This window comes from Thalassophryne amazonica, chromosome 18 (genome assembly GCF_902500255.1).
Source record: "Thalassophryne amazonica chromosome 18, fThaAma1.1, whole genome shotgun sequence".
In the NCBI taxonomy this organism is placed as follows: domain Eukaryota; kingdom Metazoa; phylum Chordata; class Actinopteri; order Batrachoidiformes; family Batrachoididae; genus Thalassophryne; species Thalassophryne amazonica.
In genome coordinates this window covers 16,069,089-16,083,399 of record NC_047120.1, presented here as the reverse complement: position 1 = coordinate 16,083,399, position 14,311 = coordinate 16,069,089, and the positions used below count along the sequence as shown (strand labels likewise).

Here is a 14,311-nt window from a genome sequence, read left to right as displayed (position 1 = left end):
TTATCATCTCCTCCAACTCCGTCACACCTGATCCGGCCAAGGTTGCGGCGGTGAGAGATTGGCCCCAACCCACAAGCTGTAGGAAGCTGCAACAGTGCAAACTTTTATAGGAGGTTCATTAAGGGCTATAGTCAGGTAGTTAGTCCCCTGACAGCCCTGACCTCCTCTAAAGTCCCCTTCACCTGGTCGGATCGGTGCGAGGCCGCGTTTCGGGAGTTGAAACGTCGGTTTTCGACTGCACCAGTTCTGGTGCAGCCCGATCCTAGCCGCCAGTTTGTGGTTGAAGTGGATGCCTCTGACTCAGGGATAGGAGCCGTGCTGTCCCAGAGCGGGGAGTCCGACAAGGTTCTCCACCCATGTGCCTATTTTTCACGCAGGTTGACCCCGGCTGAACAGAACTATGATGTGGGCAATCGGGAACTCCTCGCAGTGAAAGAGGCTCTTGAGGAGTGGAGACATCTGTTGGAGGGAGCTGCGGTACCATTCACGGTTTTCACGGACCATCGGAACCTGGAGTATATCAGGACCGCCAAGCGGCTGAACCCCAGGCAAGCCCGCTGGTCATTGTTCTTCGGGCGTTTTGACTTCCGGATCACCTACCGCCCCGGGACCAAGAATCAAAGATCGGACACCTTGTCCTGGGTTCACGAAGACGAAGTCAAAACGGAACTGTTGGATCCGCCGGAGTCCATCATTCCTGAGTCCACTATTGTGGCCACCCTCACCTGGGACGTGGAGAAGACCGTCTGGGAGGCCCTGGCACAGAGCCCGGACCCAGGAACGGGCCCGAAGAACTGCCTCTACGTCCCACCAGAGGCCAGAGCTGCAGTCCTGGACTTCTGTCATGGTTCCAAGCTCTCCTGTCACCCAGGGGTGCGAAGGACCGTGGCAGTGGTCCGGCAGCGCTTCTGGTGGGTGTCTATGGAAGCCGACGTCCGGGATTATTTCCAGGCCTGTACCATCTGTGCCAGGGGCAAGGCCAATCATCACAGAGCACAAGGACTCCTCCAGCCGTTACCTGTGCCTCATCGCCCCTGGTCCCACATCGGCCTGGACTTTGTCACGGGCCTCCCACTGTCCCAGGGTATGATGACCATCCTCACGGTAGTGGACCGATTCTCCAAGGCGGCCCACTTCGTGGCCCTCCTGAAGCTCCCAACAGCCCAGGAGACAGCTGACCTTCTGGTCCACCACGTCGTGCGTCTGCATGGGATACCAACTGACATTGTCTCGGATCGTGGTCCTCAGTTCTCCTCACAGGTCTGGAGGAGTTTCTGCAGAGAACTGGGGGCCACCGTGAGCCTCTCGTCTGGGTATCACCCACAGACGAATGGACAGGCAGAGCGGGCCAACCAGGAACTTGAACAGACCCTCCGCTGTGTGACATCCGCGCACCCGATGGCCTGGACTGACCATCTGGCCTGGATCGAGTACGCACATAACAGCCAGGTGTCTTCTGCCACCGGCCTCTCCCCGTTTGAGGTGTGTCTGGGGTACCAGCCCCCATTGTTTCCCGTGGTGGAGGTTGGTGTGCCCACGGTCCAGGCCCACCTGCGAAGATGCCGTCGGGTGTGGCGCACCGCCCGTTCTGCCTTGTTGAAGGCCTGGACGAGGGCTAAGGCCCATGCAGACCGCCGGCGTTCCCCGGCCCCTGCATACCAGCCCAAGCAGGAGGTGTGGTTATCTACAAAGGACATTCCTCTCCAGGTGGACTCCCCGAAACTGAAGGACACGTACATTGGCCCCTTCAAGATCCTCAAAGTCCTCAGTCCGGCCGCATTGAAGCTCCAACTCCCAGCTTCACTGCGGATCCACCCAGTATTCCACGTCTCCAGACTCAAACCACACCACACCTCACCCCTCTGTGCTCCTGGACCGGCGCTGCCTCCTGCCCGGATCATCGACGGGGAGCCGGCTTGGACGGTGTGCCGGCTCCTGGATGTCCATCGAAAGGGCCGGGGGTTCCAGTACTTGGTGGACAGGGAGGGGTATGGACCTGAGGAACGCTCCTGGGTGAAGAGGAGCTTGTGCCGTATTGCACGTAATCGTTGCCTGATTCTCTACAGGAGTTCCTGGTAGCTTGTGTCAGCTGGAGGCTGAGCTGGTCGCGGACGACAGGGTGACAAGCCGCACCCTTCCCGACCCGTGAAGACAAGCGTCTGTATCAGATCTGTAGAAAGACTGTGTTCGTATTTGCGGAGGTGGAGGTGTAATTCCCACCTGCATTATCTGAACTGTGTGCGAGGAGTTGCTGAGTGTCACCACACTCACCTCGTTTTCTGTTTTTGTTTCCTGCCAGCAGTACCAGATCCGACAGCCAGAGATGGTGGCCACCTGGGGACTCCGGACTTGGCGGCTCCAGTATCCTCCGGGTTCAGTGGCAGTGGAAATCGTGTGGGATCCGGCTCTTCTCTGGACGGACGTCTCCTATCCTCGAGCCTGGCCACACGTCACCTTTGTACATTTGACTATAATCCAAATTCTGCATTTGTCTGTATTTCGTTGTGCACATTTCACAACAGTAAAGTGTTGTATTTTTGGCTCATCTATTGTCCGTTCATTTACGTCCCCTGTCGTGGGTCCGTGTCACTACACTTTCCCAACAGTTATCAAATGCAAACACTGCTCCAAAGTAATGGTGAGAAATAAACTACACACAAAAACTAATACAAGCTTACTATTTCACAATCTGCAGAGTATCTTAATACTCAACAGAAGGTTAGTAGTTTAACTCTACCTGAATCATCTACTACCTCTATAGTGTGCAAAAGGGCTCCACTACAATCTCCCATGAAGCTGCCAAAGACTGGAAACCAAAGAAGAAGTATTTCCTGAGAAAATTCAGAGACAACAGAGGGCATACAAGAAGTGGCCATGGCATTGTGCAAATATACATTTATGAAATATTAGAAACCAGTTTAAAAATTCTGCTGTTGCAAAAAAGAAGTTTTTGTGGCATATGCGTCATCTGTAAACCTGCAGGTCAAAGCACAGGTAAGATGGCAGTGGTGTAGTACTAGTACATCTGTATGTAGTAGGTATTAAGTCCTTACTACTTGTTTCCTTACATCTTGTATATGTACTACAGTAACAGCTGGGGAGTGATTGGATGCAGGGTTAGGCTTTAAATGGTTACCGTGGTAACCAAGGCAAACGCAAAAATAATTGCAAGGAATAGGCTTTAGGTGATTTCCATAGTAACCAAGGCAGCCATTGTGTCAGTAAAACAAATATGGACAAACTATGGCTCATTTAACAACTTGTAATGTCTATAATCAAGAGGTCATACTCATGGTCATTACTGACTTTCTTTTTGCAAGACAGAAGGAAGGGTTATGGTGAGCAGTGATTGGTCAGTTTTGAAGAAATGCCTCTGTGCAAGAGGTCATCAGTACAATGGGTCATTTGCAACAATTTAGGGTGGAATTCCCACAAGAGATGGACATGCATGCATGAAACCCAGGATGCAGAGTTCTCTGCACACCTGGTACAGTCCAGAGTCCAGACCAACTGCAGATTCATAAGATCATATCGATGTTTGTTTGAGGGACACATTAGAACTTTGCTGAGATCTGGGACATGTACCTGGAGGAAATCCACATTATTCTTGTTTCTGGAGAGCTTCTCCACCTGCGCCTGAGTCTTCTTCAGCTCTGTGCACCTCTGCTCCAGGTGAGCCCGTATACCTTTGGCCTGACTCAGCGCCTGCTTCTCCTCCGCCTCTAGGATCTCGGTCACCTCCCGCTTGGCCCGCTCCACCTCTGCCTGAAGGTTCTCAAACTGGCTCGCGATTACTGCTCGCACCTCAGTCACAGAATTCTGGAATAGCAGAACAGTGCGCATCACATTCAGGAGTTATGAGTCAAGAAACTGCAACCTCAGTGGGAAATACCTCGATGCCTTACAAAGTGTCGACACCACCTCGTGACAAACACCAGTTTCCCCGGTTTCAGTGTTGGGAAACCTGTCAGGTTTGGGCAGATCTGACAGCCTGGGTGCTCCGGGCCAAAACTAGCTGCCACCCTCTCACAGGGTATTGAGACATTCTCGTGACAATGTGCAGATGACTCAGTTCATTTACCTTGATGGAGACTGTGTTGAGTTGGAGTTTGTTAATGGCATTCTCCGCTGCCGTCACCGTCTTCACCATCTCAGTCTGCTTCTCCTTCAATTCTTTCTGTGGTTAAATAAAGACACCATTCAGCCACAAACTATGCAGGCGCACAGAAACTATGTCCAATCCTAACATCTCACCCGTACGCAAATCTGTCACCGATTTGGGAAACACTAAACATTGTGGCCGTTCTGTTCTGCAGTCACCCTTCCTATGTCACTGCATGTATCTGATTTTCAAACAGTAATGTATTACTGAGCTACAGAGACGAGTCGGAATTCCTTGGACAGGCCCAGGCGAAGATGGTACTCAAGATGAATAATTTTGTTTCCATAAAGTTCAGACTCTGAGGGAACAGTTATATTTCTCCAAATGGAATGAAAGTGGAACACATCAACAGCAGAAACGAACAATCAGCTTTACATTATGGTCTTTTGTTAAGGAGTTACTCTAATTACGTCCGCCAACAACGTAATTAAATCATCAGCGTTTATTTATTTGTCTGCCTGTTAGCATTATTACGTCAAAACTACTGCACAGATTTTGATGAAATTTTCAGCACATAGATATTAGGCCATGGAAGACTCCATTAAATTTTGGAGGTGATCCAGATCTGATTCCAGATTCTGGATCAAGATTTCACTTTAAATACGCTTTGAAGGATTCCGTCAAAACTACTTCATGGATTCTCACCAGATTTTCACCACAGATAGACACAGTATTACGCCATAGAAGACTCCACTGAATTTTGGAGGTGATCCAGATCCGGATTGGCATACATCAGAAATCTCTGATTGCTCTTGTTCATGCATTTCAATTTATATAGCACCAAATCACAACAAAGTTGCCTCAAGGCGCTTCACACAAGTAAGGTCTAACCTTATTAACCCCCAGAGTAAGCACACGGGTGACAGTGGTAAGGAAAAACTCCTGATGATTTGAGGAAGAAACCTCAAGCAGACCAGACTCAAAGGGGTGACCCTCTGCTTGGACCATGCTAGCAACACAGTTGACAAAATTTACAAACACACAAAAATGCATGTTTTTATTGTTTTATCTTCAGTTTGTTCATGTAGTACTTTTCCTACAATGCTCTTCAGTAGGGTGCAGATAGTTCAAACCGTCGCATCACGACGTGCACAGGCCAGTTGCAACTTAGCCCAAATGTTAGCAGGTCTGTCCACAGACTGTGTAAATACTGTGTGACAAACGTCCATCACACCAACGTTGATGCTCAAACAGTGCAGTATCTGATTCTGACAGTCTCTCGGCCAACTTACAAAAGGGTAAAAAGTGAAGTATAGGCAATATTAACATGACTTGGGTGGAAGTCCAAACACACGCCCACCTCACAGTTATCCAACAAGCTAAGGCTAACAGGCTACGTTATAACACATGTTTTACTGGGAGGTGGTTTTCACACAACCTCATTATGTGGAAGTAAGAACTTTTGGAGTTGTTTGAATGGCCACTTGTGACTGTCTCCGAAAGTGAGGCCCTCCACATGGAGCCTCATGTTAAACTGTACACCAGGAATAAACATGTTTACTGCCTGCGGTGAAAGAAGAATCAAATCTGTATTGGACGTAAAATAAATTCTGCAGTACAATATGTGTGCGATATAGTTTACACTTCCGTAGCTGGCGTTTGTCAGTATTGTTGGAAAACACAAGGCGTGATGAGGAAGTCCTTTTACTCTGTTGTCGTCTCCTCTGTTAACAGTCATGCAGAAGTCTGTTTCATCTCACCATTAATGTTTATATTTAGTCACACTTTCATTCATTTGTTACTGTTTATTTGGGTCATTGTGTGAGTAGAACAGGTGGCTCACTTCCCTATTCTCAGCCAAGATCTCGAACGCTTCCTGCGGGACTCTGAGCCATTCCCAAACCAGCTGGGAGATATAATCCTTCCAGTGTGTCCGGGGTCTTTCAACTGGGATGAGACCCTTCCCAGTTGGACATGTCTTGACGACCTTCCCAGGGAGACAACCAGAGGGCGTAATGAAAAAAAAAACCGGCTCTACTCAGAGTCCTTCCCAGATATTCCAGTTTCTCACTCTGTCCCAGAATGTGAGCTCAGATTCCTTAAGAGGAATCTCATTTCCATCACGTGCATCCACGATCCTGCTCTTTCAGTCATTACCAAACGTTCATGACTATATGTGAGGATAGGAGCGTGAATCTACTGGGAAATCGAGAGTCTTACCATCTGGCTCAGCTCTCTTATTAACTCTAATATTTCTATTATTTCACTTAGTGGAGGTTTGGAGATTCAAACCCATGAGCTGCACAGTTCCAGTACAAACAGTGTGTGATTATAGGAAGCTGCGGCGTCAGCTCAGCTGTTCTCTCACATCACACAGTGTTTGCTTTCTTGCTTTTAATGAAAGTGCTGGAGGTTTGGCAACAGCCCACTCTGCAAATAACAGGTGTCGACTACAAGTCCAGATCTCTGCTGGAATCTGGATTGGAATGCCTTCACTCTGAGGGCCAGGAACTGTCACAGAGAGACTGAGCTTCAAAGGCTAAAACACATCAGAGTGTCTACAAAGCCTGGAAACCGCTCGGAGTGACCCCAGAGTTCATCAGATGCAGTTCAATGTAACCCCTCAATCAGCATATTGTTGGGTGCCGTCTGTCTCACTGAGCCAAATAACCTCCAGGCACCTCTGGAATAATCAGGATGGGAAATTCCGTCAAAGTCGATCAGATTAGAGACGTGTTGCCACCTACTGTCAGCTTAAACTGTTCTATCATCTCCAGTGAGAGAAGAGAAACAGTGTGCTGGATTTCAGCAGAGGGCTTGGACAGCAAAAATATCAGTGAATCTAGTTAACACCAGCGAACCTAGTTAACACGTCCCATAGACATGTCTGTGGGATTCCTGCTGAGACCTCACAAATATCACAATATGCCCTAAAAAAGCATTTCCATTTGCAGTAAAACATGGTTTGTCTGATACCGTAATAAAACTAGTTTGGTTCAAGGTATGAACTTAATATTGCAGGTTTTTTCATCAGTAAAGAAATACTCTTTCCAGTGACACAACTGTTTTTTTTAATGGTTCACTTTGTCATAGCTGGGCAGCACATATTTGAAAAATATACATAAAATAATTTTAAAATTTTTTTAATGACTCATAAAAATTTATTTTTTCTCACGTTTCTAGTTCATGCATAAACTTATGAATTGGATGAACGCAGTTCAATTATGAGCAGGATTACCATCTAATAAAATATATGTAGCCCCAACTCAAATAAAGCACATCCATGCCAAGTAATCCAAATTTAATTTAGTTTTGACTACATATATTTATTAGATGGAAATCCTGCCTATAATTGAATTGAGTTCATTCAATGAGTCATTTGTTTCTGTGACACACTCAAAAAACTGACTCATTGGATTGGATTCCATCTAATAAATATATGTACTCCCAACTAAATTAAATTACATTATGTTGCATGGATGTGCTTTACTTGAGTTGTGGCTACATATATTTATTAGATGGAAATCCTGCACATAATTGAATTGAGTTCATCCAATGAGCCATTTTTTGAGTGTTCTTGAATAATAATAAGAAAAATTAAATCAATCAATCAATTTTTTTATATATAGCGCCAAATCACAACAAACAGTTGCCCCAAGGCGCTTTATATTGTAAGGCAAGGCCATACAATAATTATGTAAAACCCCAACGGTCAAAACGACCCCCTGTGAGCAAGCACTTGGCTACAGTGGGAAGGAAAAACTCCCTTTTAACAGGAAGAAACCTCCAGCAGAACCAGGCTCAGGGAGGGGCAGTCTTCTGCTGGGACTGGTTGGGGCTGAGGGAGAGAACCAGGAAAAAGACATGCTGTGGAGGGGAGCAGAGATTGATCACTAATGATTAAATGCAGAGTGGTGCATACAGAGCAAAAAGACAAAGAAACAGTGCATCATGGGAACCCCCCAGCAGTCTACGTCTATAGCAGCATAACTAAGGGATGGTTCAGGGTCACCTGATCCAGCCCTAACTATAAGCGTTAGCAAAAAGGAAAGTTTTAAGCCTAATCTTAAAAGTAGAGAGGGTGTCTGTCTCCCTGATCTGGTCCACAGGAGAGGAGCCTGAAAGCTGAAGGCTCTGCCTCCCATTCTACTCTTACAAACCCTAGGAACTACAAGTAAGCCTGCAGTCTGAGAGCGAAGCGCTCTATTGGGGTGATATGGTACTACGAGGTCCCTAAGATAAGATGGGACCTGATTATTCAAAACCTTATAAGTAAGAAGAAGAATTTTAAATTCTATTCTAGAATTAACAGGAAGCCAATGAAGAGAGGCCAATATGGGTGAGATATGCTCTCTCCTTCTAGTCCCCGTCAGTACTCTAGCTGCAGCATTTTGAATTAACTGAAGGCTTTTTAGGGAACTTTTAGGACAACCTGATAATAATGAATTACAATAGTCCAGCCTAGAGGAAATAAATGCATGAATTAGTTTTTCAGCATCACTCTGAGACAAGACCTTTCTAATTTTAGAGATATTGCGTAAATGCAAAAAAGCAGTCCTACATATTTATTTAATATGCACTTTGAATGACATATCCTGATCAAAAATGACTCCAAGATTTCTCACAGTATTACTAGAGGTCAGGGTAATGCCATCCAGAGTAAGGATCTGGTTAGACACCATGTTTCTAAGATTTGTGGGGCCAAGTACAATAACTTCTGTTTTATCTGAGTTTAAAAGCAGGAAATTAGAGGTCATCCATGTCTTTATGTCTGTAAGACAATCCTGCAGTTTAGCTAATTGGTGTGTGTCCTCTGGCTTCATGGATAGATAAAGCTGGGTATCATCTGCGTAACAATGAAAATTTAAGCAATACCGTCTAATAATACTGCCTAAGGGAAGCATGTATAAAGTGAATAAAATTGGTCCTAGCACAGAACCTTGTGGAACTCCATAATTAACTTTAGTCTGTGAAGAAGATTCCCCATTTACATGAACAAATTGTAATCTATTAGATAAATATGATTCAAACCACCGCAGCACAGTGCCTTTAATACCTATGGCATGCTCTAATCTCTGTAATAAAATTTTATGGTCAACAGTATCAAAAGCAGCACTGAGGTCTAACAGAACAAGCACAGAGATGAGTCCACTGTCCGAGGCCATAAGAAGATCATTTGTAACCTTCACTAATGCTGTTTCTGTACTATGATGAATTCTAAAACCTGACTGAAACTCTTCAAATAGACCATTCCTCTGCAGATGATCAGTTAGCTGTTTTACAACTACCCTTTCAAGAATTTTTGAGAGAAAAGGAAGGTTGGAGATTGGCCTATAATTAGCTAAGATAGCTGGGTCAAGTGATGGCTTTTTAAGTAATGGTTTAATTACTGCCACCTTAAAAGCCTGTGGTACATAGCCAACTAACAAAGATAGATTGATCATATTTAAGATCGAAGCATTAAATAATGGTAGGGCTTCCTTGAGCAGCCTGGTAGGAATGGGGTCTAATAAACATGTTGATGGTTTGGATGAAGTAACTAATGAAAATAACTCAGACAGAACAATTGGAGAGAAAGAGTCTAACCAAATACCGGCATCACTGAAAGCAGCCAAAGATAACGATACGTCTTTGGGATGGTTATGAGTAATTTTTTCTCTAATAGTTAAAATTTTGTTAGCAAAGAAAGTCATGAAGTCATTACTAGTTAAAGTTAATGGAATACTCAGCTCAACAGAGCTCTGACTCTTTGTCAGCCTGGCTACAGTGCTGAAAAGAAACCTGGGGTTGTTCTTATTTTCTTCAATTAGTGATGAGTAGAAAGATGTCCTAGCTTTACGGAGGACTTTTTTATAGAGCAACAGACTCTTTTTCCAGGCTAAGTGAAGATCTTCTAAATTAGTGAGACGCCATTTCCTCTCCAACTTACGGGTTATCTGCTTTAAGCTACGAGTTTGTGAGTTATACCACGGAGTCAGGCACTTCTGATTTAAAGCTCTCTTTTTCAGAGGAGCTACAGCATCCAAAGTTGTCTTCAATGAGGATGTAAAACTATTGACGAGATACTCTATCTCACTTACAGAGTTTAGGTAGCTACTCTGCACTGTGTTGGTATATGGCATTAGAGAACATAAAGAAGGAATCATATCCTTAAACCTAGTTACAGCGCTTTCTGAAAGACTTCTAGTGTAATGAAACTTATTCCCCACTGCTGGGTAGTCCATCAGAGTAAATGTAAATGTTATTAAGAAATGATCAGACAGAAGGGAGTTTTCAGGGAATACTGTTAAGTCTTCTATTTCCATACCATAAGTCAGAACAAGATCTAAGATATGATTAAAGTGGTGGGTGGACTCATTTACATTTTGAGCAAAGCCAATAGAGTCTAATAATAGATTAAATGCAGTGTTGAGGCTGTCATTCCCAGCATCTGTGTGGGTGTTAAAATCGCCCACTATAATTATCTTATCTGAGCTAAGCATTAAGTCAGACATAAGGTCTGAAAATTCACAGAGAAACTCACAGTAACGACCAGGTGGACGATAGATAACAACAAATAAAACTGGTTTTTGGGACTTCCAATTTGGATGGACAAGACTAAGAGTCAAGCTTTCAAATGAATTAAAGCTCTGTCTGGGTTTTTGATTAATTAATAAGCTGGAATGGAAGATTGCTGCTAATCCTCCGCCTCGGCCCGTGCTACGAGCATTCTGACAGTTAGTGTGACTCGGGGGAGTTGACTCATTTAAACTAACATATTCATCCTGCTGTAACCAGGTTTCTGTAAGGCAGAATAAATCAATATGTTGATCAATTATTATATCATTTACCAACAGGGACTTAGAAGAGAGAGACCTAATGTTTAATAGACCACATTTAACTGTTTTAGTCTGTGGTGCAGTTGAAGGTGCTATATTATTTTTTCTTTTTGAATTTTTATGCTTAAATAGATTTTTGCTGGTTATTGGTGGTCTGGGAGCAGGCACCGTCTCTATGGGGATGGGGTAATGAGGGGATGGCAGGGGGAGAGAAGCTGCAGAGAGGTGTGTAAGACTACAACTCTGCTTCCTGGTCCCAACCCTGGATAGTCACGGTTTGGAGGATTTAAGAAAATTGGCCAGATTTCTAGAAATGAGAGCTGCTCCATCCAAAGTGGGATGGATGCCGTCTCTCCTAACAAGACCAGGTTTTCCCCAGAAGCTTTGCCAATTATCTATGAAGCCCACCTCATTTTTTGGACACCACTCAGACAGCCAGCAATTCAAGGAGAACATGCGGCTAAACATGTCACTCCCGGTCCGATTGGGGAGGGGCCCAGAGAAAACTACAGAGTCCGACATTGTTTTTGCAAAGTTACACACCGATTTAATGTTAATTTTAGTGACCTCCGATTGGCGTAACCAGGTGTCATTACTGCCGACGTGAATTACAATCTTACCAAATTTACGCTTAGCCTTAGCCAGCAGTTTCAAATTTCCTTCAATGTCGCCTGCTCTGGCCCCCGGAAGACAATTGACTATGGTTGCTGGTGTCGCTAACTTCACATTTCTCAAAACAGAGTTGCCAATAACCAGAGTTTGATCCTCGGCGGGTGTGTCGCCGAGTGGGGAAAAATGGTTAGAAATGTGAACGGGTTGGTGGTGTACACGGGGCTTCTGTTTAGGGCTACGCTTCCTCCTCACAGTCACCCAGTCGGCCTGCTTTCCCGGCTGCTCGGGATCTGCTAGAGGGAAACTAACGGCGGCTAAGCTACCTTGGTCCGCACCGACTACAGGGGCCTGGCTAGCTGTAGAATTTTCCACGGTTCGGAGCTGAGTCTCCAATTCGCCCAGCCTGGCCTCCAAAGCTACGAATAAGCTACACTTATTACAAGTACCATTACTGCTAAAGGAGGCCGAGGAATAACTAAACATTTCACACCCAGAGCAGAAAAGTGCGGGAGAGACAGGAGAAGCCGCCATGCTAAACCGGCTAAGAGCTAGTAGCTGCGCTAAGCTAGCGGATTCCTAAAAACACGCAAAGTGAATAATGTGTAAATAATTTAGAGGTGATTCAGCAGAAGGAGTGCTTTAGTTAAGGCACGTGACGATTACACTGGGAAACAAATCGTAATCTAGATAACTAGATCAATCTAACTGCGCAGATTAAACAGCTAACAGATACAGCAAAACACCGCTGTGCTCCGGAACAGGAAGTGATACAATACCGCAGTGAGAGCCAACCACCAGTAGAGGCAAGCAAGACAAGACAATATGAATAATATATCTGAAATTTGAAAGAGGGGATAAAGAGGGTCAAAGCTGCTCCAAAAAAACAAAAGAAAATATTTTATCTGAATTTTAAGAAGCTGTCATTAAAAAAAAAAAAAAAAATTCTTCATAAGACCAGTTAGTGTTAAGATTGGAGTAATAATACTGTAGAACAATCACTGAAAAATTCATTCTTCTACAATAAGCAGTTCAAAAGTTATCGCTGATTGACTATTGCAAGTTTTTTAGAAGCTCCCAATTTTTATGGAAAACTATGGCCACACCCAATTTTAAAGGACCTCTATATCTCAAAAACTAATAAAGATAGAACTGCTGCATGGATTTTGATTAAATTTTCACCACAGATGGATATTCGGCCATGGAAGGCTCCACTGAATTTTGGAGGTGATCTGGCTTCTGAATCAAGATTTCACTTTATGTTGGTTTTGAAGGATTACGTCAAAACTATGTCACGGATTCTCCCCAGATTTTCACCAGAGATAGATATCAGACCATGGAAGGCTCCACTGAATTTTGGAGGTGATCCGTATCCAGATTGCTCTTGTCCTTTCCATAAGCAAGTGCTTTGGCCTGTGGTTGTGTCTTAAGCAGAATTACAGGGACTTTTAGTGTGTGATTCTACACAATTTTCTGGACCTATTCTGAAAATTTCAGTTTGCTATTTAAAATTTCCACGATTTGGCTGTTTTTGATCGAATGCTGTTGGACTATATGACCTCTGTGAACTTCCAGTGTTGGGAAGTAAAACTAAAATGGTGAAGAAGTTGAGCGAGTGAGACTTGCCTCGATGTCCCTGCGGGCGTCCGCCACGGGCACCGTGTTGTGGCCTTTGTGGTCCTCGGTCACACAGTCCTGACAGATGCAGCAGGCGTCAGCGCGGCAGAAAAGCTCCAGTGGCCACTTGTGGTTCTCACACGTGCGTCTCTCTATGTCTCGGAGGGGTTCCACCAGCCGGTGGTTCTGAAACTTGGGGTTCTCCAGGTGAGGTCGGAGATGGGCCTCGCAGTAGGACACCAGGCAGGTAAGACAGGACTTGAGGGCCCTGCAGGGGTTCTCAATGCAAGAGTCACACACCACGTCATCAGGGCCCAAAGGCTTCTCTTTCACCTCCTGCTTGGCTCCATTTTTTGCCAGGTCTGCCTCTTCCTTGTCCTCATCAGTCTTCTCTGTGCCCTCAGACTCCTTCAGATCTTGAGTTTCGACTTCCTCTGCCGCCTTTCCGTCAACTCTTTCCAGCTCTTTGGAGTTGGTCACAGGAGCTTCATCCTGGGTTCCACCAGCAGGATCAGGCACATCAGGGCTTGGCAGACACTCAGGACATCCTTTATCCTGCAGGCAGGAACCACAAACAGAGTGTCCACAGGCTGCCGGATCGTCCCCGCTCAGCGCGGCCGAACACGCGCCGCACACATGCTGCTTGGAGAGAGGAGCTGCTTCTTCAGCTGGTGCGTCTGCCATGTTTCCTGTCTAACACGTCAGCCACGCTCACCGTACACTCTCTTATACTGTGAAGAGAACTGGTTCAGCCACTTTTTAGTTCCTGGATCACAATGAGGATCCCAGGAAGCCACACCTAAATGATGTAGATGTAACCACCCCCTCAACACTCACATGCAAGCGGGCGAGCCGGCAGTCGGTGCCCTCCCCGTCCCTGCAGGGAGGAGAGCGGCAGGCTGGAGCTCAGATTGCACAGCAGACACAGAAAAGTGTAGGATTGCATTCCCCCACGTGCAGTGTTTGTATGTGCAAGTCAAATGTGCACGTGCTGTCGTCAGTCAACACGGGACTGTGCACATGTGCAGATGATTAAATCAACCATGTGACCTTCTGCACATTTCTGCACTTCTGAAATCCACTGGAAATGCAAACAGTGGAGGTGAAAGGTCACAAAGCAGCTGCAGTGTAATCACTGCCACCTAGTGGTCAGCATGTAGATTTA

General features: G+C 45.3%; 1 protein-coding gene across 1 annotated transcript in view; it reads right to left on the bottom strand.

The window, feature by feature from the left end:
* Positions 1–13,921, bottom strand: part of trim16 (tripartite motif containing 16) — a 31,540-nt gene extending 17,619 nt beyond the window's left edge. The window contains exons 1-3 of the mRNA XM_034194474.1: positions 13,156–13,921; positions 4,082–4,177; positions 3,586–3,819 (exon numbers count right to left, since the gene is read on the bottom strand). Coding sequence (XP_034050365.1) covers positions 3,586–3,819; positions 4,082–4,177; positions 13,156–13,830 — 1,005 coding nt within the window. The 5' untranslated portion in view covers positions 13,831–13,921. The remainder of the gene's footprint in view (positions 1–3,585; positions 3,820–4,081; positions 4,178–13,155) is intronic.
* Between the last annotated feature and the right edge of the window lie 390 nt (positions 13,922–14,311).